Source organism: Sorex araneus, chromosome 1 (assembly GCF_027595985.1).
Source record: "Sorex araneus isolate mSorAra2 chromosome 1, mSorAra2.pri, whole genome shotgun sequence".
Classification (NCBI taxonomy): Eukaryota; Metazoa; Chordata; class Mammalia; order Eulipotyphla; family Soricidae; genus Sorex; species Sorex araneus.
Window position 1 is genome coordinate 378,501,165 of NC_073302.1, and position 14,138 is coordinate 378,515,302.

The 14,138-nt window shown below is 38.9% G+C and overlaps 1 protein-coding gene across 1 annotated transcript in view; it reads left to right on the plus strand.

Annotated features, from left to right (window-relative positions):
* VWDE (von Willebrand factor D and EGF domains) overlaps positions 1-14,138 on the plus strand; it is an 89,478-nt gene that overhangs the window by 30,782 nt on the left and 44,558 nt on the right. The window contains exons 10-13 of the mRNA XM_055119792.1: positions 5,883-6,153; positions 6,797-7,005; positions 7,161-8,122; positions 10,290-10,426. Of these exons, the coding sequence (XP_054975767.1) occupies positions 5,883-6,153; positions 6,797-7,005; positions 7,161-8,122; positions 10,290-10,426 (1,579 nt within the window). The remainder of the gene's footprint in view (positions 1-5,882; positions 6,154-6,796; positions 7,006-7,160; positions 8,123-10,289; positions 10,427-14,138) is intronic.

The window sequence follows — 14,138 nt, forward strand, 5'->3', positions numbered from 1 at the left end:
GTACTTATTTCTACAGTTCTTGGGTGTTAGTCTCCCACTCTGTTATTCTATATACCATAGATGAGTGCAATCTTTCTATGTCTGTCTCTCTCTTTCTGACTCATTTCACTCAGCATGAAGCTTTTCATGCCCATCCACTTAACTACAAAATTCTTGACCTCCTTTTTTCTAACAGCTGCATAGTATTCCATTGTATAGATGTACCAAAGTTTCCTCAACCAGTCATCCGTTCTGGGGCATTCGGGTTTTTTCCAGATTCTGGCTATTGTAAACAGTGCTGCGATGAACATACATGTGCAGATGTTGTTTTGATTGTACTTTTTTGATTCTCTGGGATATATTCCCAGCAGTGGTATTGCTGGGTCAAATGGGAATTCAATATCTAATTTTTTGAGAGTCGTCCAAATTGTTTTCCAGAAGGGCTGAACCAGTCGGCATTCCCACCAGCAGTGAAGAAGGGTCCCTTTCTCCCCACATCCTCTCCAACAGCGGTTGCTTTTGTTCTTTTGGATGTGTGCTAGTCTCTGTGGTGTGAGGTGGTATCTCATGGTTGTTTTGATCTGCATCTCTCTGATGATTAGTGATGTAGAGCACTTTTTCATGTGCCTTTTGGCCATTCGTATTTCTTCCTTGGTAAAGTTTCTGTTCATTTCTTTGCCCCATTTTTTGATGGGGTTGGATGTTTTCTTCTTGTAGAGCTCAACCAGTGCTTTATATACCATTGATATCAACCCCTTATCTGATGGGTATTGTGTAAATATCCTTTCCCATTCTGTGGATAGTCTTTGTATTCTGGTCACTGTATCTCTTGCGGTGCAGAAGCTTTTTAGTTTAATGTAGTCCCATTTGTTGATCTCTGTTTTTACTAGATTGCTTAGTTCCGTGTCACCTTTGAAGATACCTTTATCTTCAATATCGTGGAGGGTTTCGCCGACCTTGTCTTCAATGTACCTTATGGTTTGTGGTCTAATGTTGAGGTCTTTAATCCATTTTGATCTGACTTTTGTGCATGGTGTCAGGTCAAGGTCTAAACCCATTTTTTTGCATGTGGTTGTCCAGTTGTGCCAGCACCATTTGTTAAAGAGGCTTTCCTTGCTCCACTTCACATCTCTTGCTCCCTTATCAAAGATTAGATGGTCATACATTTGGGGTTGTGTGTAGGGATATTCCACCCTGTTCCATTGGTCTACGGCTCTGCCTTTGTTCCAGTACCATGCTGTTTTAATTGTTACTGCTTTGTAGTAAAGTTTGAGGTTGGGGATGGTGATGCCTCCCATCATCTTTTTCCCAAGAATTGTTTTAGCTATCCTTGGACGTTTGTTATTCCATATGAATTTTAGGATTGCTCGATCCATTTCTTTGAAGAATGTCATGGGTATATTTATAGGGATCGCATTGAATCTGTATAATGCTTTAGGGAGTATTGCCATTTTGACAACATTGATTCTCCCTATCCACGAGCAGGGTATATGTTTCCATTTCCTCATGTCCTCTTTGATTTCATGGAGTAGCGTTATGTAGTTTTCTTTGTAAAGGTCTTTTACTTCCTTGGTTAAGCTGATTCCGAGGTACCTGATTTTCTGGGGCACGATTGTGAATGGGATTGCTTTTTTCATGTCCCTTTCCTCTGCCTCATTGTTTGCATATATGAAGGCCATGGATTTTTGGGTATTGATTTTGTAGCCTGCAACTTTACTGTATAAGTCTATTGTTTCTAAGAGTTTCTTAGTAGAGGTTTTAGGCTTCTCTAGATATAGTATCCTGTCGTCTGCAAATAGTGAGAGTTTGATTTCTTCCCTTCCTATCTGGATGCCCTTAATCTCTTTTTCTTGTCTAATAGCTATCGCAAGTACTTCCAGTACTATATTGAAGAGGAGTGGTGAGAGTGGGCATCCTTGTCTTGTGCCTGATCTCAGAGGAAAGGCCCTTAGTTTTTCCCCGTTGAGGATAATGCTTGCCGTAGGCTTGTGATAGATGGCTTCGACTATCTTGAGGAAAGTTCCTCCAAACCCCATTTTGGCGAGGGTTTTCATCATGAAAGGATGTTGGATCTTGTCAAATGCTTTCTCTGCATCTATTGATATGATCATATGGTTTTTATCTTTACTTTTGTTGATATGCTGGATTATGTTGATTGATTTCCGAATGTTAAACCATCCTTGCATCCCTGGGATGAATCCCACTTGGTCGTGATGTATGATCTTTTTGATGAGTTGTTGGATCCTATTTGCTAGTATTTTGTTGAGGATCTTCGCATCGGTGTTCATCAGGGAAATTGGTCTGTAATTTTCTTTCTTAGTGGTGTCTTTGTTTGCTTTTGGTATTAGGGAGATATGTGCTTCATAGAAACTGTTTGGGAGAGTTCCTATTTCTTCAATTTCCTGGAAAAGTTTGAGGAAAACAGGCAATAGGTCTTCTTTAAATGTTTGGAAGAATTCGCCAGTGAAACCATCTGGGCCTGGGCTTTTGTTTTTGGGGAGGTTTTTGATTACCGTTTCAATTTCCTTAACATTGATGGGTCTATTCAGGTATTCCAGGTCTTCTTTCTTCAGTCTTGGGAGATTGTAGGAATCAAGGAATCCATCCATTTCTTTTAGGTTCTCCTTTTTTGTGGCGTAAAGACTTTCAAAGTAGTCTCTAATGATCTTTTGAATCTCACTGGTTTCTGTTATGATGTCCCCCTTTTCATTTCTGATTCGATTTATTAGAGTTTTCTCTCTTTCTTTCTTTGTGAGACTTGCTAGCGGTTTATCAATCTTATTTATTTTCTCAAAGAACCAACTCTTTGTTTCATTGATCTTTCGGATTGTTTTTTTGGTTTCGATGTCATTAATTTCTGCTCTAATTTTTATTATTTCTTTCCTTCAGTCTGGTTTGGGGTCCTTTTTCTGGTCCTTCCTTTTCTAGGGTCTTGAGTCGTGAAGTCAAGCTATCTATGTGGGTCCTTTCTTCCTTCCTGAGGAATGCTTGGAGAGCTATAAATTTTCCCCTTAACACGGCTTTAGCTGCGTCCCATAGGTTTTGGTAGCTCGTGTCTTCATTCTCATTTGTTTCTAAGTATCTTTTGATTTCTTCCTTGATTTCCTTCTTGACCCACTCATTGTTCAACATGGAATTGTTTAATTTCCAGGTGTTAGATTTGATTTTCCGTATTTGTGGGTGGTTAGCTTCTATCTTCAGCGCATCGTGGTCTGAAAAGATGGTTGATACAATTTCTATTTTTCCGATTCGATTGAGGTATGTTCTGGGGCCCAGTACATGGTCTATTTTTGAAAATGTTCCATGTGCACTGGAAAAGAATGTGTATTCTTTCTTTTTGGGGTGTAAGGCCCTGTATAGGTCTATTAGGCCTCTCTCTTCAATTTCTTCATTCAGGGTCAGTGTTTCCTTGTTGAGTTTTGTTCTTGTGGATCTATCTAGAGGTGATAAGGCCGTATTGAAGTCTCCGACTACAATTGTGCTGTTAGTGATGTCCTCTTTGAAGTCTGTTAGGAGTCATTTTAAATATTTAGCCGGTCGTTTGTTAGGAGCATATACGTTTAAGAGTGTGATTTCTTCCTGTTGTACATATCCCTTGATAAACAGAAAATGACCTTCGCTGTTCCTTTTGATCTTTTTCATCCTGAAATCTATGTTGTCCGATACCAGGATGGCCACTCCAGCTTTTTTAAGGGGGTTGTTTGCTTGGAGGATTGTTTTCCATCCTTTGACTTTGAGTCTATGTTTACTCTGTTTGTTCAGGTGTGTTTCTTGCAGGCAACAGAATGTTGGGTTTAATTTCCGGATCCATTTAGCCACTCTGTGTCTCTTGATAGGTGCATTTAGGCCATTGACATTGAGAGAGATTATTGTGATGTGGTTTTGTGTCATCTTTCTGTGGGATTTGTTGTTCTTATGGGGCTCCTCCTTGTCTTACAGTAGCCCCTTTAGACCTTCTTTCAAGATTGGTTTTGAGTCTATGAAGGACCTGAGCTGTTGTTTATCCGAGAAGTAGTGTATGGTTCCTTCGAGTTTGAGTGAGAGTTTAGCCGGATAAAGTATTCTTGGTGAGGCATTCATTTCGTTGAGTTTTTTCACTATGTCCCACCATTGTCTTCGGGCTCGGAGGGTTTCTTCTGACAGATCGGCCGTAAATCTGAGGGGTGCTCCTTTGTATGTGATTTCTCTCTTTGACCTTGCTACTTGTAGAATTGTGTCTCTATCTACAGCATCCGCCATTCTGACTATGATATGCCTTGGAGTCTTTTTATTTGGGTCTGTTTTTGCTGGCACTCTTCGGACTTCTTGTATCTGGACGCCTGCCTTCTCCAGCTCTGGGAATTTCTTAGTGATGATGTCTTTGACTATGTTTTTTTCATTGGGGTTACTTCCCTGTGGTTCTGGTACTCCAATGATTCTTATGTTGTTCCTCTTGAAGTCATCCCCCAGGGCTCTGATTCGCTCTATAGCCATTTTGAGGTCTTTGGCCATTATTTGTTGCTGTCTGTAAGCTTTCTGCAGCTCATCCTCAAGCTCGCTGATTCTGTCTTCGGCTGTAGTCATTCTGCTGTTGAGGGCATCTAGTGAGATTTTTATTTCATCTACCGATTGCTTTATTTGTGAGACTTCCGTTCGAAGGTTTGAAATTTCTGCTCTCATTTCTGCTCTCATTTCTTCCTGTATTTTCTTGGTAGACCGTTCCAGCGCTTGATTCATCTCCTCCCTTAATTTATTGGATGTCTGTTCCATAGTTGCTTGGAGTAGGTCGACTCTCCTCCATATTTCCTCTCTGAATTGTTTATCTGAGAGGTCGTAGATGTTGGGAGACTCTTTTGAGGTTTCTAGTATCTTTTCTTCTCCCTCTCTTCGTGGAGGGGATTTTCGCTGTTTCTTCATATTGTCACGGAAGTGCAGAGTTGGAACCTTGTAGTTATTTATTCCTCTTCCTTTTTGTGGGAAGAAGGGGTTCCGATTGTGCTAAACTTCCCTTATTCACTGATAGCTTTTATACTGTCAGCCTAAGCTAATGGCTATATTTGCGTAAATGTTTGAGATCGCAAAAGTGAGTTTTCAAAGGAATACACAGTACGGATTGAGCTGAGGTAGCAAAGAATAACTGCGGCCGCGTTAGCGTTGGCCGCTCTGAGAGGAGGCCACGCCCACTTTAGGCCACGCCCACTAAGACACAGGCCACGCCCCCAGTGTCTTCCTGTTGATGGGGGGGACGTGCGCAGTTACAAGCCGGTTCGGGAGACCGGGTGCGCCGGGCGAGCAGGGAGTGACTTCAGAAACTCGGGAGACGCAGACGGCAGCGGGAAGTGGGGGAAAGGGAGGACCTCAGGGAGTTCTTTGAAGGAATGAATTCTATCAATTGTGGCCAAAGGAGAAGGCATGGAATGGTAAAAAAAATAAAAATAAAAAAAATAACTGCGGCCGCGTTAGCGTTGGCCACTCTGGAAAGAGGCCACTCCCACTTTTTAGGCCACGCCCCCTGAGATGAGGACACGCCCCTAAGCAGCAGAGTGGGGATTGGTCAGGATCCAACGGCGGCGGCGGAAAGGTGCCAGGCAGGGGCTTCAGGAGAAGCCCCGAGCCGCGGCGGGCAGGGGGCGGGGAGGGGGCTTCTCCGCGCTGAGGCAGGCTCTCCAAGGGATTGCCTGTTTACCTGCAGGATGGAGATTGGTCAGGATCCGATGGCGGCGGCGGAAAGGTGCCAGGCAGGGGCTTCAGGAGAAGCCCCGAGCCGCGGCGGGCAGGGGGCGGGGAGGGGCTATATATGTATATTTTTAAATTCTTACATAAAATTACAATGAATGTGTACAAATAAATGCAAGACAATTTTTTTCTCTAAAACATTATAATATGATAATAATTCTTGGTATAACTATTTTTGTTAATCATAGGGAATATGATAATTTCAAGACTGGAACATTTGTACTCTATAAGAGCACGTCACGTGATTTTGAAATTCATGTGCGCCAATGGGACTGTGGAAGCCTTCATTATCCTGTGTCATGTAATTGTGGTTTTGTTGCCAGAGAAGACAGTGATGTAATTACTTTGGATATGTGCAGTGGTCAGCTACATGAGTCACAGCCATATTTATTTGTAAAGAGCCAAGATGTAACCAGCAATATCAAGATAAGTGAATCTTACCTTGGAAGAAAAGTCACAGTACGTAAAATATTGCTGGAGATGCATTTCTCTACAGCTTTTGTCTGAAAATGTCAACTTCTTTTATTTTTAAATATCTATTATAATTTTCTAGGAAACAACATTTAAATTGACATAAAAGTTTAAAAGGGGAACAGATAATCAAAATAAACACAGGTGGTGTATCTTCAGTGATTTTAGAGGAGAGTTCTTGACTCTTATATCCCAGTCAAGGAAGCAAGGGACTGCTAATTAATCTCTTATCCCTGAGTACAGGAATATGTGGTCCTCTGAAATGACATCCATGGAAATTAATTACACAGCAGTCTGCTTCTACATTATATAATTATTATCAGAGATGTTGCTTAGTAGCCACTAGTCTTAAAATTTACAGTTGTTTTATTGTATAAAACATACCACTTTGGATTATTTAGGGAAGGGAATTAGAGCAACATATCTCAATACCAGATTTCAAGTCAGCAAAATGCAAACACCAATTTTTTACATATAGCATTAAAAGAAAGTTGTAGCCTTGAGAAAATCAATACTTAATTCTCTTTTTTATATTAAAAGAATACACGAGGTTTTCTCATTTTAAAAGTAACGGCCTTTTTTCCTAGCCACATTGTATATTGTTTCAACATATTTTCTTTCTCTATTTCAGATCTGGTTTTCATCTGGAACTTTTATCCGTGCTGATCTGAGTGAATGGGGCATGAGTTTAACCATCAGAGCACCTACTTTAGATTACAGAAATACTTTGGGACTTTGTGGCACATTTGATGAAAACCCAGAAAATGATTTCCATGATAAAAGTGGAATGAAAATTGATAAAACTTTTAATAATCATGTTGCCTTTATTAATGAATGGAGGTAAGAATATACTTAGTATTCATTAGTGTTTATATTAATGTTAGATTTAAAATTAGTGGTGACTCAATAATTGTGTGGTTTTTTTCTTTGCAAGATGTGACTGGGGTAAAATGATCTGTTCAAATGACTGTTCTTTACTGTTTTCCATCTGGAAGGATTTTACCAGGAAAAAGCATGTTTGACACAATGCCAACTTTGCAGCCATCACCTGGGAAATGGTCCTATTGTAGCTGTTCCTTGAATACTACATCATTGCACCCGTCCTCTAATTTTCTAGACAGTGTTTCTCAGTCAGAAGTGGTCTCAGGTTGTAAAGACCTCAGACAACTCAAATTTTCTTCTTTGATACCTGAGCTGGACGTCACTTCGGAGTATATTAATACAGAAGCCCTTATCAGAGGTCAAAATAAGCTCACATCTCAAGAAGAAAGTAATTTGAATTTTTCTCAAGAAAAAAGCCATGTGAACCTAACCAAAATGAACTTAAGTTTACAAAAACTTATTACAAATAAAAACCAAGATACACTTCAAACTTTGGATAATGGGAGACGCTCGTGGGAGGGGAACCATAGCCAAGAACTGAGATTGGATCAACGAAACCAAAGGAGAAAGCGAGATGACTATGAATATTTTCCTTTGTTTGCTTTCCAAAGTGTCAGTCAGAGTGGCCTGGAAGAGTTTAGTTATTTTTTCCCTGAGGACCATACTGAGGATGTCTACCAAGAATTTGTCCCCACATGGCCCACACCCTCTGGCCACACTGAAAACAGCAGCTTGGCACTGTGTCGGCGGACTCTTACCAACTCCAGCATAGGAAGGCACTGCCTTGCTTTTCTGGGCAAGAGACTAGACAGTGCTATAGATATGTGTGTTAAAGATATTCTGCTCAAAGATGATCTTAGCTGGGCAGAAGCAGGTGTGGCCCTTTTAGAAAATGAATGTGAAAAGAGAATTGTGGAGGAGGGGCTACATCACACAGAAGAATATGGAGAGTCTATTGAAGACATTCTCTTGGAATTAAAGTGCCCCAATTCATGCAGTGGCAATGGGCAGTGTATGGAATGGGGGTGCACGTGTTCCCCAGGGTTTAGTTCTTATGATTGCAGTGATTCACATGGTAAGTCCTCTCTGGATTTAATATTTTGGATGTTATTTGATCAGAGAACATTTTTGTTCTTACCTTTAGTGTCTTCAGGGAGTTTATTCAGACTGTATCAGAGTAAAAGCCAGTTAATTGTTGAATAGTTTGAGAGAAATTTCTTTTTTTAGAGTAAAAGCTGAAATTCTTACAATAACCTATGGGCACCATGTGATCCGGAGGTCTATAAACCATGAAACTCATTATCCAGCACTACCACCCTTGTTCCACTCCACCCACTTGCGTCTCTGTGTTGTTTCTTTAAAAGACCTGACTCTCCTGACCTCAGCTTTGCCTATAGCTGGTTCTTCTACTTGAAGAAAATCCTTTTCAGAATTCACCCTTAGTGTTTTTAAAGTGTATTCATATTTGGCTAGTTATGTGAGTTTGCTGCAGTGTTTTCTCTCACCCATATGCTTCTACACTGTTTTTCCTCTCCCAGTAAATGAGAACTTCATTATTTAAGTATTCTAGGAGCCTTTTTCACTTCTCACTGAATCTTCCTCCCATTCTTCCCTTAGTTCACTCACTGCTTCTCCAGTGTTCTCAACTGTAAGCTTTGCCTTAGTGTACCCTCTCATTGAAGCATTCTTCTACTACTTAGCTTTAGGACTAATTTTCTTCTGTTCAAACATCATGTTATAGAACATAGAACACATCTGTGCTTATTTAAACAGTTTTTCTCACAAAACCTCTTAATATTTTTGTTTTAATATAATTGATATAATGTTTATAGTCTTAGAACAGATGATATACTTCATGTGTAGCATTAATAGTTTATATTTTAATTTTTGTCCTCCCATGTTAGATTATAAATTACATTAAGGCAGGAACTTTGTTTTATTCACTACTATTATCTGGGTATCCAAAATCCCATGAGAACATTATAACTTAGTAATTTGGCATTTGTTGAATATATAAAAAATTAAACTAACATGTTTTAATTTTTTAATATTTAAGGTTAATAGTACAAATAGTTTATTTTTTTCCCTAGTGCTATTAAGTTTTATTCATTTAGAATTTTGCCAGTGCTTAGACAAAGAACTCAAGTACTTTTTTTTGGGGGGGGCGGTCACACTTGGCGAAGCACAGGGGTTACTCCTGGCTTTGAACTCAGGAATTACTCCTGGTGGGGCTCAGGGGACCATGGTTGGATGCTAGGAATCGAACCCGAGTCAGCCTCGTGCAAGGCAAACACCCTACCTGCTATGCTATTGCTCTGGCCCCTCAATTACTTTTACATACTGCATGTACTTATTTTGATAACTAGACCTTGCTGACGGACTGGAACGATAGCATAGTGGGTAGGGCATTTGCCTTGCATGCGGCTGACCTGGGTTTGATTCCTCTGTCCTTCTCGGAGAGCCCAGCAAGCTACCGAGAGTATCCCACCCTCACGGCAGAGCCTGACAAGCTAGCCGTGGTATATTTGATATGCCAAAAACAGTAACAAGTTTCACAATGGAGACGTTACTGGTGCCCCGCTTGAGCAAATTGATGAACAGAGGAACTGTAGTGCTACAGTGCTATAGACCTTGCTGACATAAATTACATATGGTCTCACCAAGATCACAAATCCAGATCAAAAGATCAACCATATTGAGGTCAGTTAATTGACTGCTTTAAGAAATTATTTCACCACTACAAAGTACATCTAAGACTACGGTAGCGTGTAGGATAGTGATAATAACATAAAAATAGGAATACCATCAAATCAGTGTACATAAATTTTCATAACTTCTTTTGAAAGATTACATTAAAAACTAAAAATTAATATATTACATTGCTAACTAGTTACACTATTGTAATGCAAAGATATTTTTGTAAACCTATTCATGTAGAACAAACAAAAGTTGCAAAATGCAAACATAGACCCTACAGTTGTAATTTGATAGTACCTGTCCTCAGTTAATACTAATGTTTCAATAGTTTTGAACCTGCATATTCAGGCACTGGAAGCTTCTACAGTGTTGTTTATATTTGTCATTTGGCAGATAATATTTAATAGATTGACTTTAACATTTAATTATATAAATAGTATTGGGGTAAATTTGACTCTTCAAATAAATGCTTTTAATTGAGATCTTGAAAATAATCTATTTTCTGGAACTAATGAAAATGTGTCCTTTTTAAATTTTTATCAAAGACAAAGCTCCTGAAATTATAGAGCTCGAGAATGCTGGATTTTGTAATATTCGAAAACATAATTGTATGACGGTGAAAGTTTTTGGTCAAGGCTTCAAAGAATTACCTTCAATTAAATGTGAATTTACTCAACTACAGGTATTTTAATTGTGATATTGAAAAACTATAAGTCTGTAGGTTTTTTATATTAATTCACTTTGGATAATTGGTGTATTGATTAATACTGTATTCCAAAAGGATAAGAAAACCATAGAGACCTAAACAAAAATATAATTAAGTTGCTTAACCTTGAAGATTTCATATTTGTTAGCTCTTCTTTTATGAAATTTTACATATGTATTAGTTCACTATTTTGGTCATAATAGGAAGTTATTATGCTTGATATATTAGATTTTGTATTAAAATTAAAAAATACAAAGCATGGAGATTATTTTGGTGATTTACTTATAAAATTTTTTCCTTATTTAACCATGATTTTAGGAAAAAAATCTTAAAATTTAGAAAATACTTGGGCCTGAAGTGATAATAAAGTGGGTCAGAGACTTTTCTTGTATACAACCAATCCAGGTTTGAACCCTGGCACCACACATGGTCCCCCGAGCAGCCCCAGGAGAGACCCCTGAGAACAGAGCCAAGAGTAAATGCAGAGCATAGCTATCTGTGGTCCCAAAACCAAACCAAACCCAAAAAATATTTAGATATGTATGAGTAAGCTCATATATGAGTAAGCTTAATATTAAAACAGAAATAAAAATAGCACGTAAAATTTTTTAATTAATAAAGCAAATAGATATTGAGATTGAAAATTCAAGGATGCAATCACCTTTGTGCATGTTTTATCAAATAATTACATAAATGATGTCTGTGACTTTCAAGATACTTTATGTAGAACCTTTCTAGATGAACCACAAAATATTTTAATCCCAGTGAAACAATAAAATGACCGGTAGAAAATATGTGTAATTTTATTCTAGTAAATATCACTTTAGAGCAGATATTGTTATTTGTACTATTTTTTTACAGAATAAGTCATATGGTATCATTTTATAACAAAGTAACTTGCCCAAAGTAATTTTATAGGTTCATATTTTCTTGGAAAGTGCATTATGTGCTTTTTTAGTTTTGATTTGTTATTTGGTTTGGTATTTATTCTCATATAATCTTTCTTTCCCAAATATCTCACACTATACAGAAAATGCTAGAAAAAACAAGTGTGTTCTCAGCCATGACCCTATGTACTTAGATTAATTGTTTTGTTTCTATCTTTGTTAACGTTTTATGTATTCCATTTGCAATAAAATAGGGTTTATTCTAAAATATTGTATACCACTTTGAATTTCCTCCACACTCAACTGATTTTAGCTATTGAATTATTTGTAAGTTATGCAAGATGTATCATAGTTTTAAGAGTTGGCACCATTCAGATGTATACAGAGATATATCACTTTCTTCTTGTTTCAACCACCCTTTATCCCTTAGTTCCACTCGATTCACATATATCACCAAAGATTATTTTCACTCTATTTTTTAATTTGTTCTTATTCAGTTACTTTTGCATGAAGAAGCAGATGCATCCCCTCTCCACTGCCCCCACATAAATAGTCTTCATTCAATAGATGGTCTTTTCTACAATTGCAGTACTATTTTGCAGTGTGTGTGTGTGTGTGTGTGTGTGTGTGTGTGTGTGTGTGTGTGTGTGTACACGAGGTCAGGTAGCTCTCAAACAGTGCTTATGGGATCTGGGGAGCCACTCAGCCAACATGGCAGGAAAGCTCAGTACTGCTTCTTCCCTACAGTGCTGAGTCCATCAGGGCCAGTCCTGTATTGCTTAGAAGCCACTGCTAAGCCAGCAGTTCTTGGAGGCCTCCAGGTGTGTATCCACAGTGCTTGGGGGTCCGTGTGGTGCTTGGGATCAGACAGGCAAACATATGACCCCCTAATCCCTACACTTTGATCCCAGTCTGCACGAGTACTTATTTTTTTTAATTATATTGTTTTTTAAAAAATTTTTTAAATTTTATTGTATCACAGTGAGATAGTTACAAGCTTTCATGTTTGGGTTACAATCTTACAGTGATCAAACACCCATCCCTCCACCAGTGTACATTCCTCACCACCAATATCCCGGCTATACCCTCCCTTTCCCACCCTCCCCCTGCCTCTATGGCAGACAATATTCCCCCTACTCTCTCTCTACTTTGGGGTATTATAGCTTACAAAACAGACACTGATAGGTCATCATGTTTGGTCCATTATCTACTTTTGGCACGCATCTCCCATCCCAACTGGTTCCTCCAGCCATCATTTTCTTAGTGATCCGTTCTCTATTCTTTCTGCCTTCTCCCCTCCGCTCATGAAGCAGTCTTCCAGCTATGGGGCAGTCCCCCTGGCCCTTGTATCTACCGTCCTTGGGTGTCAGCCTCATGTGATGTTATTTTATACTCCACCAATGAGTGCAGTCCCTCTATGTCTGTCCTTCTCTTTCTGACTCATTTCACTTAGCATGATACTTTCCATGTTTATACATTTATAAGCAAATTTCATTACTTCATCTCTCCTAACAGCTGCGAAGTATTCCATTGTGTAGATGTACCAAAGTTTCTTTAGCCAGTCATCTGTTTTAGGGCACTCAGGTTGTTTCCATGTTTTGGCTATTGTGAACAGTGCTGCAGCGAATATATAGGTACAGATGTCATTTCTACTGTGCTTTTTTCATCCTCAGGATATATTCCCAGAAGTGGGATTGCGGGGTCATATGGAAGCTCAATTTCTACTTTTTGAAGGACTGTTCATATTGTTTTGCAGAAAGGCTGGGCCAGTCGGCATTCACACAAACAGTGAAGGAGCGTCCCTTTTCCCCCATATCCACGCCAGCACTGGTTGCTTTTGTTCTTTTGAATGCATGCCAGTCTCTGTAGTGTGAGATGATATCTCATTGTTGTTTTGATTTGCATCTCCCTGATGACTAGCGATGTGGAGCATTTTTTCATGTGCCTTCTGGCCATTTGTATTTCTCACTTGAGGAAACTTCTGTTCATTTCTTTTCCCCATTTTTTGATGGGGTTGGAGGTTTTTTTTTCTTATACAATTCTACTAGTGTCTTGTATATACTGGATATTAATCCCTTATCAGATGGGTATTGGGTAAATATTCTTTCCCATTCTGTGGGCTCTTTTTGTATTTTGGTCACTGTTTCTTTTGATGTGCAGAAGCTTCTTAGTTTGATGTAGTCCCATTTGTTTATGTTTGCTTTCACTTGCATGGTCAGTGCTGTTTCGTCCTTAAAGATGCTTTTAGTTTCAATGTCATGGAGAGTTCTGCCTACATTTTCTTCTATGAACCTTATAGATTCATGTTTGATATTGAGGTCTTTAATCCACTTTGATCTCACTCTTGTGCCTGGCATTAGACAGACATCCCAAAGCATTATACAGATTTAATGCAGTCCCTATCAGGATACCCATGACATTTTTCAAAGAAATAGACAAAACCCTCCTGAAATTTATATGGAACAATAAACCCCCACGAATAGCTAAAAAAATCCCCGGAAAAAAAGAAGATTGGTGGAGTCACCTTCCCCAACTTCAAACTATACTACAAAGCAGTAGTAATTAAAACAGCATGGTATTGGGATACAAACAGACCTACAGACAAATGGAACAGAGTTGAATATCCTGTCACAGACCCCCAAATACATGGCCACTTAATCTTAGACAAAGGAGCAAGAAATGCAAAGTGGAACAAGGAAAGCCTCTTCAACAAGTGGTGCTGTGAAAACTGGATAGGTACCTGCAAAAAAAAATGAACCCTAACCTCTGCACTCTGTACTTTTAAACAGAATTTAAGCTTG